The following is a 16742-nucleotide window of genomic DNA, read 5'->3' as shown; positions in this document are numbered from 1 at the left end:
TAGGAGGTTCAATTGGAATTACATTAAGAGGAATTTGACTGAATTGCAATTGCAAGGAAGTTCAATACAGGCAATGCATTGTGGGAAATTGGGTGTTTTATCACCCTGATCCACAAAGTTCATTTGTAAAGGTGCGGTCACATATACACATTTTGTCATTTCATGAGGAATCTACATAATCAGAACCACGCACATATTTTGCTGTATTTTCCTTTAAAGGGATCATACTGTACCCCTTTTTACAAGATGCAAAATAAGTCTGATTTCCCAGGAGTGTGATTATGAATTTAAAAATACTCCACAGCATGTAAGAATTGTCACTTTTTTAGGGTGAGCAAATACATGCCATATTTGTGTGTCCCTTTAAATGCAAATGAGCTGCTGCTCCACCCCCTTTCAGGAAGAAGGCGGAGCTTCAAAAGCTCGTGTTAGCAGCTCCGCAGACTCACACTGAAAATATCAGAAACTGTTCAGCCTTTTAAGATCAAACCAGAGTCAGACAATGATAGAGAGACTCAAGCAAGAGTGACAACATGTAGAATGAGACAGGATGTTTCTAAATAGTTGATTAATTTATGTAGTTAATGTGGAGTTAACCATCAATGATTAGCATATTCTGTCATGATAATCTCTAAATTGCTCGATATTTATGACGATATTGCAATTGTGTTTGTACTGAATCAATAAATGCAAAAGATGGATGTGACAGCTTGAGCGACTCTCAAATGTGCTCGACTACAACAACTCTTCCTCTTCTCAACATGGCCTTTGTTGCGTGTTCCTGGGTTATATACATTTAAGGTTAGTGATGTTAGTATAGTGATGATAAGCCCGTAGTAGTCTCTCACTATTAGCCATATGTAGTCCTTAAAACACGATTTCTGTAAAAGAAAAGATCTCCCTTTGCTTTGAACTTTGAGCATGGTAACTTTGCAGAAACTTTGTACGTTCAAACAGCAACATTTCACAATAACAAAAAAATAAAAAAGTGCAATCATCATAACCGAGGGCCCTTTTAAGTTCATTGTAGCCTATAATGTAATTTCTGGCTGTATCCCTCAAATGTCACCGATGCTAGGCCCTCGTGATCGCTGTACATCCCCCTTTCGCACCAGCACACAATCTATACTGACACGTGTCACTGACAGACAAATTGAGCTCTTAGCAATGTATAAAATGCATTTAACCCTGCTGCCTTGCACAAAAAAGACCATTTCTTTAGGTGGTATGAGTGAGACAGAGAACGGGAGCGATGACAGATCAGCCCCCTCAGACAGCATGTCGTTAGCATGAGCGGAAGATGGAGAGAAAGGACGAGGCGGAGGAGAACTGATCAAACTGTCAATCACAGACCAGTTAATGCTATAGGAACGCGGTGGCGAGGCGGTGTGAAGAATTGCACGACCGTCACCGCGAGAGGTCATACATCACGTCTGTGTGGTAGACAGAGCTTTGTTTGTTGAGTGATAATTGTTGGGATTAAGCGTCTGCTGTCACACGAATTAAGAGTGAAGACGCACAGTGGGTCACACATTTGAGCGTGCCATTAATCATAATGAAGGTCTAAATCAAGCATGTAATAAGGATTTTGATTGGATCCATAACCGAACCATAATAGAAAACAAAAGCTTTAAGATTACAGTACTTGGCACTAGAGTTTGACAACATTAAGCAGGGCTTTTTTTAGATAAACGAACAAAGCTTTTCAGCAAATTGATAATATTCCAAAGTCACGCGCTCAGTCTTTTGGTCCTTTCTTTTGTTCAGTGTCCTTATTACCAAATTCTGCTTTATTGTTCTTAAATCGTGTTTTAACAGGAACGGGAACTGTCAGATTCCGAGACGCAATACTTTGTTTGGACAATCGGTTTTCTCTGTACAAGGCATAAAGGTCTGGAATTGTTTAGATACTGAACTTAAGGGAGAGTCAAACTGGGTCACTTTTAAACACAAACTCAAGGACACTTTAATCAGAAGTCAAATATGTGACCACTGATTATCATCTTTGTTGCTATTGTTTTAGATTATTATTTTGTTTAATTTTACTGTGTATTGATTAATTTTGTAAAGGCTCACTAGGGACGGACATTGAGAATTAGCTTCGGCTAAAATGTTGTAGTATGTAACATTTGTTTATGTGACATACTTGTCCCTACTCAAATAAAAAAAAAACAAAAAAAAAAAAAAACATTAAACTGTTCACAGCATAATCTAAAACAATATTATTGTTATAGATAACATTTTACTGTACATTTCTATATTACTTTCAGCGTTTTCATTCAAAACAGAGCGTTTATGATGGCGATTGAATACTCAGTTTGTGTGCGTTTAGAAATGAACCGCTCATGATGAAAATGAATTGCTTACATATGAGCTGCCAGACGCTGAAAACACCACGAGCATCATGAGCGTCACACATGCTTGAGTATGTAGATTACAGAAAATCACTTTGACAAAATGCAACACAAACCACAGGCCGTTGGCTGAACGCCTGATGCATATGGCACACTTAGCTGGGAACACTTCAGGATTTGCAAAATCGTCATTAAATTGGTTGAATTCTACAGGATTTCCAGGAGACTTTCAGCAGAAAGCAGTTTATTTAAGCCAAAGCCCCTCATGGAAAAACAGCACCATCTAGGTTAGTGACAATGAGTGCTTATCAGGATCAACTAAACGCTGGGTTTTCAAAAGCATGTGAAGTATGTAAAGTTTGCGCCATAGACTCTCACACATTGCTCTGTTATTGTAGGCACATCGATTTCACATTTACACGCCCCCTAAACATGACTCAGGACAAAACGAAGGGCACGTCTCAATCATCTCCCTAGTTCAGTAGTCAGGGCACTTGAGGGATGAGGGAGTCAGCCCATTGACTTATGTCCTGATCAGTGCCCTGACTAGTGAACTAGGGATCTGATTGAGACTCATGTGATTGGTTTGCTATTCCCGTCAGTCAGACGGCCTCTGGGCGGTGCTTGGCCAATGGAAACTGCTATGGAGTCCAGACCTTCTGCCGTCAGTCTTAGGTTTGGCTGCGTGAGACTAGGGGTTGGTAAGATTAAAAGTACTTTATTCCTATGATGCAAAAGAGACATGGTTGTTGGTGCCAGACTGATCATAGTATTTCAGAGAATCTGCTGATCTGATGGTTTCATGCACAACCATCTCTAGGGTTTACAGAGAATGGTCAGAACGAGAAAATATTCAGCGGTTGGCAGATTTGTGCTCAATAATGCCTTGTTGATGCCAGAGGTCAGAGGAGAATGGCCAGACTGGTTGGAGCTGATTAACAGTAAGGGAACAGTAACTCAAATAAGCTTTCGTCTCAACTGAGGTCCGCAGAAGAGCATCTCTGAACATACAACACGTCCAACCTTGAAGCAGCAGCAGAAGACACACCGCTGCCACTCCTGTCAGCTAAAAACTGAGGCTACAATTCACACAGACTCAAAAATGTTGCCTGGTCTGATGAGACATGCAGATGGTAGGGTCAGAATTTGGCGTAAACAACCGGAAAGCATGGATCCATCCTGCCTGGCATGCTTCAGGCCAGTGGTGGTGGCATAATGGATATTTTCTTGGCAAACCTTGGGCCCATTAGTACCAACTGAGCATCGTTTAAACACCACAGCCAACCTCAGTATTGTTTCTGACCATGTCCATCGCTTCAGTGAACCCATCTTCTAGTTGGATTACGCACCATGTCACAAAGCTCAAATCATTTTAAACTGGTTTCTTAAGCATGACAATGAGTTCCCTAAACTATGCAATGAAGAATTAAGGCAATGTATGTGTATACACCTACACACAAGTTTATGAATTTAAATGATTTATATTTAATGAAATAAAGGAACTTTAATAATAGTGATTTGCATCATGGAAATCACATGGCCCAACTAGTTTCTCTGCTGATTGAAAACATTTAATCACTGATAGCACACTCCCATTATCTAAGATAAGTCTGGTGGTCCATGGAGACAGGAGCAGCACATCGATACTTTAAGGGAGTCTAGCGACTTTCCATTTTACTGCATATCTTTGTGTGTGTGTGTGTGCGTGTGTGTGTTGCTGGGTGATGAGGATTAATTAAAGGGGCATCGGTTACATGTCGGGTCGTCTTGGCGGAGCTGATCGATCCTGATGGCTCTTCAGTCCTCTAATAACCCAGGCAAAGCCCTCCAGCTGTCTCCCATGCACACACACAAATCCACAGCAAACACCCTCTGCACCTGCCTTAATCAGCCCGCTCGCAGTCACACTCTCATCACGCTGTCTGACTGTCTCAACCACACAAACACACACTCTCTGTCACAGGGTAGTGTCTGACACTAGCTCATTAGTAAAGGTAGACTTTGTAATGATCACTAACCTAATCCTCCACAACCCGTCCTCTGTGATAGAGAAAACAGACCTGTCTGGGATTTAGATGATTAGGAAAAATGGGGAGAAAAATAGCAGGGCTTTTCATTTTTTTGTAGAGCTTATGGCCACAAAGCAGGATTTCTTTAGACTCAAGGGAGGCCGTTTTCATTTTTATAATTATTCTATAGAATGAGAATGCATAAAATAGCGGTGTTTTAAATTTATATTATGTTATATATGGTTATTATATGAAAAAACATACATATAAAATATTTGCTGTAAATACATATGACTAAAATATAATGAAATTTGCATCAAAAATATATAAAGTTTGTTTATATAATATTGTACATTCAGTGTGTACTATGTATAATTGCTATGTGCATATAAATACACACACATGCATGTATAGATTTAAGCAAAATGTGTTATATATATATATATATATATATATATATATATATATATATATTAAAAAAATATATATAATATAATATAATATAATATAATATAATATAATATAATATAATATAATATAATATAATATAATATAATATAATATAATATAATATAATTAATATAATGCATATAAATATATTATAATATTTCTAAAAAATAAATACAATTTTAGGAACATATCTGCAGGTTCAGACTGTCTTTGCGGATGCTGCTTTTCCAGTTAAGCCTCTCACTTTATTTGGGCTTTCATTCTAGCCGACAGATTGTTTTGCTCAAGACATTTTTAGAAATCCTCTTGCCCTCCTTCACCTCTGTTGTGTTATCATTTCCCTCGCCTCTCTTCTGTACAGTTACATCTCCAAAAGCATCTTTCACACCCTCAGTCATCAGCCTGTACTCTCACAGATAGATCGGTCTCAGGTTTCTGGATTGGTAACAGTGCTCCAATAATGACACCTCAAAAACATTTAGGCTGTGGCCCAAATCCAAAACCAAATTGTTTTGCTCATATCATGACAGTGTGAACGGCACAGACCTCATGGAATCTGATCTTTTCATTTCCAATTTGTGTTCCTATATCTGATTCAGGTCAGATGTTTTGCGATGCGACCTCAGTCTGAACAGTCAGAATTCATGATTTGACATCACTCGAGAGCAATATGTGTCACAATTCTTCACTCATGGGAGTCACTTCAGAGATTTTAGACACCTGAAGTAAGTTATCCAGACAGTAGTGATAGGCAGTCAGTGAAGGACAGCGATGTGTCAGAGCTCAAGTTTTAAAGTGACAGCTTGATATATACAAGCAGAATTAGGGTTTGTATCATCAATGTTTAACAACTCTGCTCTTTTTTTGCATCCTCATCTTTACATCACACTATAAATAAACACATGATCACTCTTCACTTAAATGTTCTTTGTGTTTACTTCCATATGACAGCGTGATGGATGAAGTGTTTTTATTGTTCTTTTGCGCATGCGGGTCAGTTCAGGACCATGATCGGTTCACACTGGAATCCGAGATTGGCCATATTTAATGAGGATCTGAGCAATAAATCACTAAGACTGCAATATATTGCAGATATCTGGAAACTAGGACTTTTACGCGTATCTTGAATCTTTACTTCTCAAAGCCATGACCTTCACATATGGTCACCATTTCCCAACTCATGGGCACAATGGTTTTGCTCCATGTATGTATCAAAACAGTATCATTTTTTTTATTAGCCCTAAGTCTTAACCACTACACATAACTACTACAAAATAAATACTCTCTGACAGGTTTCTGCTGAAACTCATGAATAAACCAGTGACCTTTACATCCTACACTCTACAAACCAAGCTATTTCCAACTCCCGAATCGCCTATCCTCACTTACAAAAACAAAACAAATGCATTCGGTCATCTTTTACACACTCTTATATCATTCCCAACTAGTTTGTTTCTTCTGTGGAGCACCAAAGAAGCAAATTTGAGCCATTATTCTCTATAATATCAGTGTCACTGTTTCTGAACTCTCTGAAACAACTCATTTGTAGTCTTGAGTTTTCGGTAACACTTTAGAATAATGGTCATTAGTTAACATTAGTTAATGTACATTAACTAACATGAACTAACCATAAGCAGTATTTGTTCATCTTTGTTAACATTAGTAAAGAAAAATCCAGCTGTTCACGGTTTGTTCGTGTTAGTTCACAGAACATTAAATAAAGTTAACAAGATTTTAATAATGTATTAAATGTTGAAATGAACATTAACAAAGATAAATGAATGCTTTATAAGTGCAGTTCGTTAATAGTTCATGTTAACTAATGTAGTTAACTAATGACCATTATTCAAAAGTGTTGCCGAGTTTTCTTCTGGGAATGAACACGTCACAGTATTCCTCATCTAGATTATTAATACGCAGAATAAAGGGGCGGGCCGGGTTGAGTTAGTAGTGTGTTAAAACTGATGATTATGGTAAGAAGCAGGACATTTCCAAAACACGCTCAAAGCAGATGATCAATAACAACACACGGCTCCAGCCGACCAATCAGAGCACAGTGTGCTTTTCAGAAGGAGGGGCTTCATAGAGACAGGAACTAAAGCGTTACAGACTGGGAAGAGAGGAGCGCAACAATGGAGAATATGAGGAAATGAGGTGTTCTGAACATTCAAGCATGAAAACCTATTCTAGTAGAGCCTAAAAACAAGACTTTAAAAAGGGGCATAATAGGTCCTCTTTAAATGACAAGCTCAATGGCACACTGAATAAAGCTCAATGATTGAACCTTATGGCCTTTTGGTTACCAGACCAGAACCACTTAGTTGCATCACAGCTTGGAAATTAACCTAACCCAAAGAACAAAATTAATTTATTCAGATTTTTCCAATAGCCTTGTGGGCAATGCTCCAACATGTTTAGCGAGATCCGAGTCCCATCCGATCCCACCCCCTCGCTCTCCCACTTTGCTTCCTGTGTAGTCTGTACTAACCTTTTGCAATAAAGGCAAAAAATCTTTGAACAAAAAGACAATCAAAGTCCACCAGAAAAGCTAGCACACAGATGGAAGTGTAAGGGAGCCAGCGGTCGATTTTCTTCCTTACAGGCAATGGTTTCTGCACGAAGCACAGAGAGCATCTTGATTTAAACATGCTCATGGAGGAGCATGAATGTGAAGGACGCAGCTGGTCTCCGGCTTTAATAAACCAGCGTCCTGAAGTAAAGTGGAACGCAGCACCTGTGAGGTCACCTCTGGCCTACTGTGCATCTTGACCAATTGTATTTTACGGCGTTGGATTGTCTCTCCCTCTAGAGTAATGCTTTCTGACCTCAGATTCAATGAAGGAAAACCCCTAGTGAGAAATATGATCTATATCTGGCAGTCTTTCACATTGAATGAAATCCCAAGTTAATATACTTGAATTACTATATTCTGTATTTTAGGACAAGAACCAGAGAACGTAAATCTGGACTGTGGAGATGTCATTATTCTGAAAACGGATGAACAGAACTACCTAGTTGCTGCAATTAGTGGACTGCTATAAGAAAGTTCCCTAACAATGATGGGGTTCGAGAGACTTCAAGGTGTCGAGTGCAGCTGTCTTGACTCGAGGTCTTAAATGTGCATTGTGTATCTGTGCCTGTAAAAGAGACACAAAAGACAAATGGGGGAGGTAACTGTGACTACATAACACGAGTGAGTCATTCCTTCAGACCGCCGTGCTGAAAAATCACATTCAAAAGTGTCAATATTCATAATAAGAGATGTTGAATGTCTATGTGACATTCTAGTGCAATTAAAACTAGACGTCACAGTCCAATACTGGTGGATAGCGATCAATAAATTCAATAAATTGCTGCATAAAAAACCCCACTTTAATCCAGTGTTGACTATAAGTAATCAATGAGTTTCATGTAACTGAAATTAATTATTAAAGGAAAACCTTAAATAAAAATGTTGTGTTGCCTTGGCAACTAGCTGAATTCATTAAGTTTAGTACTAAAATTATAAAAACTGAAAACTGTAAAAAAAAAAAAAAAAAAAAAAAAAAAACATGACTAAACCTTACTAATTAACTTACATTTAAATGATAACTGCACATATAAAATTAATTAATAATATGATTAATAAATTCTGTAGTAAATAAATAATAGGGGGGGAATTTAGGGCGATTAGGACACGTTGTTGCCATTTAATAAATATATTAAAATTAATAAACATTATTATATATAAATACTTAAAACTGCTACAAACTAAAGAACAAATATTTTGAATACAAAGGAAAATGTACCCATTATAAATGCACAGTAAAACATGTTGTTTTATATAAATTTGCTAAAAATGTAATAAAAGTTATATTAAAATGTTATTGCTTTTAAGGTTAAAGGTTAAGTGAGTTAAAGATGATGGATCTAGAAATATAAAAACGGGAAATTAGCATATCCAATATCGGCTGATACGATAAATCAAACAACAAAAAGTTGATCTACAAACAGACGTCTCGCAATCTTTCACTTTTTTAAAGACGCAAAAAAAGTCTTGACATGTACATCAGTTATTATATAATGTCACAGACATTATGCATGCTAAATCAAGTTTATATAACACGTTTACATAATTTATCAATGTAAACATATATCATGTTTACAAAAATCAATGAGCAGACCCATGCAATCTATAATGCGTCTTATAGTTTAGAAGCAGAGCTAAAACCCTCGTCGATCTTCGTCAGGCTGGCCAGTTTCTGTGTACTAAGGGAGACGAGCAAATTAGTGGATGTGGATGTCTCTCTAGCGGTTCAAAGGTACCATTAGAAAGAGTTTCTGTGGATGCAGCTGCATTTACTCTTTTGATCCTGCTCAATTACTGGTAAGCCAGGGGAAGGCGGGCCAGTGGCGGGACCCCTGCTGAGAAAAAGACCATGAGCCACGCGATGGAAGACCTGATGGTTGGATAAACTATTAGGATACAGTGTCACTACGAGGTTATGGGTGGGTGCCCTGCAGGAAAACCTAGTGTACCTAGGCTACACTTCGTCCTACGCGAGAGCACGGCCGCTCTGAGTAACAGACATCATGTGATATCCATGAGTACATCCTGACACATTCATCAACACTCAATCTACTGATGCCTCCGCAGCTATTATAGCCAACACTACGCCTGTGGCTATCCGTAGCACACTTATCACGTATTCAGAGCCTGAAGTCTTACTGACATGTCAGCACGTCATGAGGCCATTGTTGCTGCTTCATTACAGTGACTAACCTATGGCAGATCATTCTTACTGTAGGCTCAGAGCAGAGCGAGGCTGTCACTGCAGGTCTGTCTCAGCGGGCGCCGCTGATATGGCTGATCTCGAGGACCGAGCATGTCTTTGAATGAGAGGGATTTGACACAATGAGACGGTGCAACACAAAGAGCTTCATTTCCATACAGCTTTTCTTCATGAGAGTAGAAATTCACGCTTTTTAGCACATACCTTTTTGAGCTTCGAATCGATTGTGCAGCTACCCTAAAAATAGTTTCTGAACTCACCTAACAACGTCCAAAACTCTGACCTTGGGTGCTTGCTCTCATTTGTCCTTCTCTTTGAACGTATCCAGTCGTGCTCACAACCCTTGCGGAATTTGCAAAATGTTAATTATTTGAACTAAGAGGTATTTTTTCATAAAAGCTGTTTACATATAGTCCATGAGACAAAAGAAATATCTAATTTTATCAAAATGACGCAGCTCAATAGTTTACACACCCTTGATTCTTAATACTGTGTGTCATTACATGGATGATCACGGACCATGTAACAGTAAAAAACATTAATAATAGTAATAATTAAACCGCCCAGTGTTCTTCAGGTCCTACAAATTCTTCAGTTTTCCAGCATCTTTTGCATATTTGAACCCTTTTCCAACAGTGATGTGTGATTCTGAGATCCATCTTTTCACACTGAGGACGATTGAGGGACTCAAACACAGCTATTTCAAAAGCTTCTCCTTAGACAATTTTGGGCTTCAATAGACAGACCTCCATGCCACAAGATTCCTATAGACCATTTCTAATATATGCTCGTTCACACGCCAAAGTGGTTTAGCCTCTAAATGAGATACATAATCTGCATTGCCTTTTAAAAAACATAATCTACATTTTCAATAAAATTCAAACGACCATCTATAAATGCTCCAAAAAACTACTGACTATTTCCACCTGGTATCCATCGAGTAGCAAAGGTTGCAATTGATCAGAGAATTCCCGTTTGTTTCTACTAATCACTGATTCTTTATTCCTGTTCACATTTATCTCAAGCGCACTCAATTGGCATCCATTTTGAAGGGAATTTACACCAAGCCAAATAGTGTTTATCTTTTTTTACTGATGCTGAATCTCAGCCCACTTTGCATTAGCACCTTTTTAACATCAGTCGAGAGTTTTCTCACAATCTTGGCTCTTCTGTGTGTGTGCGTGTGTGCGCGTGTGTTTGTGTGTGTGTGTGTGTGTGTGTGTGATGGGTAGGTTTAGGTGCAGGGGCAGTGTAGGGGGATAGAAAATACGGTTTGTACATTATAAAAACCATTACGCCTATGGAATGTCCCCATATGTCACAAAAACAAACGTGTGTGTGTGTGTGTGTGTGTGTGTGTGTGTGTGTGTGTACTAGGCTTCAAGAATCTAACAATGAATGCATTACTTACTATTGTAACCATCCTTAGCACTTAACATTAGTACAATATTAAAACATTGCGCCAGATAACATTGATGAAAGTGGAGCTGACTCTTAATATGCGAGTCAAACACTCATTTTGGAAAAACTGATAAATTTAAAGCACAGATCAAATGGATACAAAATGCTTATAAGCAGCTGCCTTATCTAACTTCATCACTTGCTGTAATCTTTACTATACAATCATGTATCATACACGAACGAGTGTGACATAAGGAGAATCCCTGCCACATAAGACACAAACACTCACACGCTGGTGTCTGCTGGTTCCTATGGTAACCAGGGCTGTGCCTATCAGCCTCGTTCACTAAAGACAGAAGCAAAGAGAGAGCGAGGCAGAAAGATGTAAACACTCATGGGAATGAAAGAGAGATGAGGTAGAACTGAACCTCATTTACCTCATGGCAAAAATGAGCCCAATTTTCTTCCATTTCAGACAAAAAAAAATGAGGACACTTTCGTTGGCTTTTGTAATATTTATAGGCGTACAACAGGTTCTTTGCCTAGTTTAATATTTTTTTATATTTTTTTTTTTTATGGCGTATAGAGCAGGGTGCTTCAAGATGTGTTTTGCTGGCGATCAAACATAAATTACATCCATCATTGAATGTAACAAATGATAATCATTATAAAATATGACTTTGAAGACAAAAAATGTTTTGTGTACACCGACAGCTTGAATATATTTGATCTTTACCACAAAATAATGCCTTTTTCTTAAAGCAAACACATTTTGAACTACAACCACAAAACGAAAGACATGGACAAATATGTGATCCTGGACCACTAAACCAGATTTTTAGATTTACATCATCTGGTATCTGAATAAATAAGCTTTCCACTGATATATGGTTTGTTAGGATATGACAATATTTGGCCGAGATACGAGGCTATTTGAAAATCTGGAATCTGAATGTGCAAAAAAAATCCTAATATTGAGAATATCTAAAAAAAGTTTAAAGATTTAAAGATTAAAATCAATAAAAAAAACTTTAAAGTTGTCCAAATTAAGTCCTAAGCAATGCATTTTACTACTAATATTTACAAAATATTGTCATGTAACATGATCTTTACTTAATATCTTAATGATTTTGGCATAAAAGAAAAATGGATCATTTTGACCCATACTATGTGTTGTTGGCTATTGAACAGTTATACCTGTGAGACGCAGGACTGGTGAAGTGCTCCAGGGTCACAAATTACAACAACAATCCCCACCAAAAAAGACAAACCCGATTCAATAAGGCAATACGATTCCTAGCAATCCCCCTCGTTCAAAAAGTCATTAGTTCAACAGTTCAATAGTATTTGGCTCAGTTTAGCAGATTTTACCGTTTTGAATCCACTTTGTAGATTTCCACAGATTTTCCTCCATAATTGGGATTGAAAATTTACGATTTATCAATATGGTCCTAGTAATTGGCATGCAAACAATAAAAGGACACAATCAAGATAGAAGCAGGAAATATCTGACAATAAAATGCTTTTCAAAATACAAGTCACTGATCAAAAACGTACAGAAATATGTTACACTATAAGAGCTTCTGGATAAATTTAGAATGTTTTTTTTTTTTTTTTTTTTTGCTTTCCCCCCAAACATATTATAAAATTTGATTTAAACAAAAGAGAAAAGGAAATGAAAGTGTATTGATTTTTAGTATGGATTAGTAATACATTTACAATTATTTTGATGACCACGAATGACAGTATATAGGGACTGTATAGGGGATATGCACTATATAGGGGATAGGGAACGATCAGACAGTGCTCTATATAGAGATAGGGAACGATCAGACAGTGCACTATATAGGGGATAGGGAACGATCAGACAGTGCACTATATAGAGATAGGGAACGATCAGACAGTGCACTATATAGGGGATAGGGAACGATCAGACAGTGCACTATATAGGGGATAGGGAACGATCAGACAGTGCTCTATATAGGGGATAGGGAACGGTCAGACAGTGCACTATATAGGGGATAGGGAACAATCAGACAGTGCTCTATATAGGGGATAGGGAACGATCAGACAGTGCACTATATAGGGGATAGGGAACGATCAGACAGTGCACTATATAGGGGATAGGGAACGATCAGACAGTGCACTATATAGGGGATAGGGAACGATCAGACAGTGCACTATATAGGGGATAGGGAACGATCAGACAGTGCTCTATACAGGGGATAGGGAACGATCAGACAGTGCACTATATAGGGGATAGGGAACGATCAGACAGTGCACTATATAGGGGATAGGGAACGATCAGACAGTGCACTATATAGGGGATAGGGAACGATCAGACAGTGCACTATATAGGGGATAGGGAACGATCAGACAGTGCACTATATAGGGGACAGGGAACGATCAGACAGTGCACTATATAGGGGATAGGGAACGATCAGACAGTGCACTATATAGGGGATAGGGAACGATCAGACAGTGCACTATATAGGGGATAGGGAACGATCAGACAGTGCACTATATAGGGGATAGGGAACGATCAGACAGTGCACTATATAGCGGATAGGGAACGATCAGACAGTGCTCTATATAGGGGATAGGGAACGATCAGACAGTGCACTATATAGGGGATAGGGAACGATCAGACAGTGCACTATATAGGGGATAGGGAACGATCAGACAGTGCACTATATAGGGGATAGGGAACGATCAGAGTGCACTATATAGAGATAGGGAACGATCAGACAGTGCACTATATAGGGGATAGGGAACGATCAGACAGTGCACTATATAGGGGATAGGGAACGATCAGACAGTGCTCTATATAGGGGATAGGGAACGGTCAGACAGTGCACTATATAGGGGATAGGGAACGATCAGACAGTGCACTATATAGAGATAGGGAACGATCAGACAGTGCACTATATAGGGGATAGGGAACGATCAGACAGTGCACTATATAGGGGATAGGGAACGGTCAGACAGTGCACTGTATAGGGGATAGGGAACGATCAGACAGTGCACTATATAGGGGATAGGGAACGATCTGATTGTAAAAACCGGTTGAATGAATGATTAAACTTCCACTTTGCTTGTTTTATTACTGGATGAATCAGCCTTTTGAATGAATCTCTTGAAAGAATGATTCAGTGATAGCCTAAGTACTTTTGTGATAATTTGAATTATTGTACGACAGAAATAATGAGAATATTTGTGAAGCGGTTTCATATCTATAGCCTACATGAAAACTGCTCTCTCTGAATCTTCTGTGATCTTACTTGTCAGCGGTTTAACAGACAGAGGTGAATCAGTGTCATTTCTGAACAGGATTGCGTGGATGTTTGAATCGAGATTACCTTCTTTTAACGATTAACCGTGCAGCTCTATTGGACACCAAAAGCTAAAAGCTCTTTTGGAATAAAACAACATTATTTGTTTGCTACAATCAATTAAAATGTTAAATCGAGCACTAGAGTAGCCTGATTCAAAAGCAGCAGACTAGTCAAACCTCTTGATATTTCAGTTTCCCATGAATGCTTCTCATGATAGACTGGATTTAGGAGCGCAGGCCTTTTTGTTTGGTTGTTAAGCCTTTGCCGGCTAATTCCATGCATATATTAGCACAAAAAGACCTCATTATCAGACCATCATCTCAGAAAAACAAACAGGATTGCTGTTTCATTCGGGTTCTTTTTCTTTGTTGGTGCATTTCTCTTTAATCAGAAGATTACAGAAAGGGCACACATCAATGATTAATCTCTCTCGTATAATTATTATAACATTTGTATTGATGGTATTTATCATGCAGTCTTAAAGAGAGCATGTTTTATTGTGTTCGCCTGCAATTAGCCCATTGTGTGAAGGCAGACTTAAGCTAACATAATGAACACGGTTGTAAACACTTAAATGATTCTAGCAGGCGGGGTCATTGGGTTAAGAGACAGGAAAATCGGCTTGCTTTTGTGTTATATTTGTATTTAGCAGAGTGTTGCGTTCGATTTTTGAAAATCAGGGGATTTTAAAAAGAGACTGAGTTGGAAATTTAATCACCTATATTGTCGAACACAAAAGATGGACTGATTTAGAGCGATATGTCATTTCAGAACAGCATTTTCTATGAGCAGTTGCTGGTTGGTGTCAGTTTTAACAGGATCCTTTGCTCATTTCAGTTTTTTGTAAGCTCTTGATCATATGACAAGCTTTTTTCAGCTGTGTTTTGTTCTGCTAGGACAACTTATGCAATGTAGCCTATATATATACTGCAAACTCATCGTAGCAGTGCTCTCCTGCAGGCACAGTAGAAGTAGTGCATATGAGCAGTCATTATTTAGCATGAAATTAAGCCTTAACTGCTTTCATTACACAGGGACGTCTACCGAGCCAGTGGCATCAAAGTCAACAGTGTCACAAGGGGAAAAAAGCCTTTGTTAAATGAAGTGGAAGTAAAGCACTGCATGTGACAGGCATCTGTGTGTTTAGTGCACTTCCTGTTAAAAACAGCTGGAAATGACAAGATACTGTTGACGGAATATCCCAGGTTCCATAAGGGAATGGTCCGGATACATTTTTAATTGATAGCACGTGTTAATTATCACAAGAGTGATTTCAGGATGAGTCAGGGTTACAGTGCAAGCGCATCCGTAAATATAGGGGAAAAAACACGTGTCAAGTCAAGTCAAGTCACCTTTATTTATATCGTGCTTTTACAATGACGATTGTTTCAAAGCAGCTTCACAGTGTTAAACAGGACAATACTGCAACAACATTAGATTTGGGCTGTATTCCAGTCATTCTGGAGAAAACAGTGGTGTTATCAACTCATTTTAATGTATCATATTGTGTGTGTGTGTGTGTGTGTGTGTGTGTGTGTGTGTGTGTGTGTGTGTGTGTGTGTGTGTGTGGAGGGTGATTATTATTCTGCATTTATTATAATTAGAGCTATTATTATATTTGAGCCCGATCTCACGAAAATGCGTATAAATATTACGAGTTTGCAATCTCGTGGAATGTATACGCCAAAATGAGTTTTAGCGTGCATATGATACGCACTTTATGCCGTATTATAGATACGAACCCCCCACCCCACCACCCTAAACCTACCCAAGAGCGTGTCATATGCACGCAATAAACTGCGTAGCATTTGCATGCCAAAACTCATTTTGGCGTATGCATTCCACGAGATTTCACACTCGTACTATTTATACGCATGACCATGAGATCGTGTTGTATATTTACAATACCATTCAAATGTTTTGGGTGAGTACATTTACTTATTTTTTTTTGAAAGTAATTGATACTTTCATTTAGCAACTCTTTAAATTGTAATAAATTGAACAAAGCTTTTAAGCATTTTAAGAGATTTTCAGTTTAGCGTTTAGCAATGTTGAGGTTTTAAATTCTAACATATTTGACATCCCCTTCTGCCCTAGAGGTTAAAAAGACTACACAATTTACACAATTCTGTTCAGGATATATAGTCGAAGTTTCATGGATATGTTTCAGTTTGTTCTTCCTTTCCTAATACTCTTGAAAAAGAATATTTATCTCTTAGTTTTAGAAGATATCGGGCCCTATTTTACCGATCTGAGCTCTGTGTACAGGTGAACTTAGAGTGTGTCCGAATCAACTGTTGCTAGTTTAACCACAGGCGCATGGTCCAAAAGGGTTGCCCTTAGTCTCTTAATGAGTCACGGGTGTGTTTTATTGGCGAAACGTGCAATCAGAGTCTCATCTCTCATTCCCTTTAAAAGCCA

General features: G+C 38.3%; 1 protein-coding gene across 2 annotated transcripts in view; it reads right to left on the bottom strand.

The window, feature by feature from the left end:
* The window catches only part of csmd3b (CUB and Sushi multiple domains 3b), a 500836-nt gene extending 488423 nt beyond the window's left edge, over window positions 1–12413 (bottom strand). For both annotated transcript variants that reach the window (XM_067425814.1, XM_067425815.1), the window contains exon 1: window positions 12358–12413. In XM_067425814.1, the coding sequence (XP_067281915.1) occupies window positions 12358–12400 (43 nt within the window). In that variant the 5' untranslated portion in view covers window positions 12401–12413. The remainder of the gene's footprint in view (window positions 1–12357) is intronic.
* Window positions 12414–16742: the final 4329 nt, after the last annotated feature.

Source organism: Pseudorasbora parva, chromosome 19, assembly GCF_024679245.1.
Source record: "Pseudorasbora parva isolate DD20220531a chromosome 19, ASM2467924v1, whole genome shotgun sequence".
Lineage (NCBI taxonomy): Eukaryota > Metazoa > Chordata > Actinopteri > Cypriniformes > Gobionidae > Pseudorasbora > Pseudorasbora parva.
The sequence above is the reverse complement of the archived record's forward strand: the minus strand, read 5'-3'. Positions and strand labels throughout refer to the sequence as shown.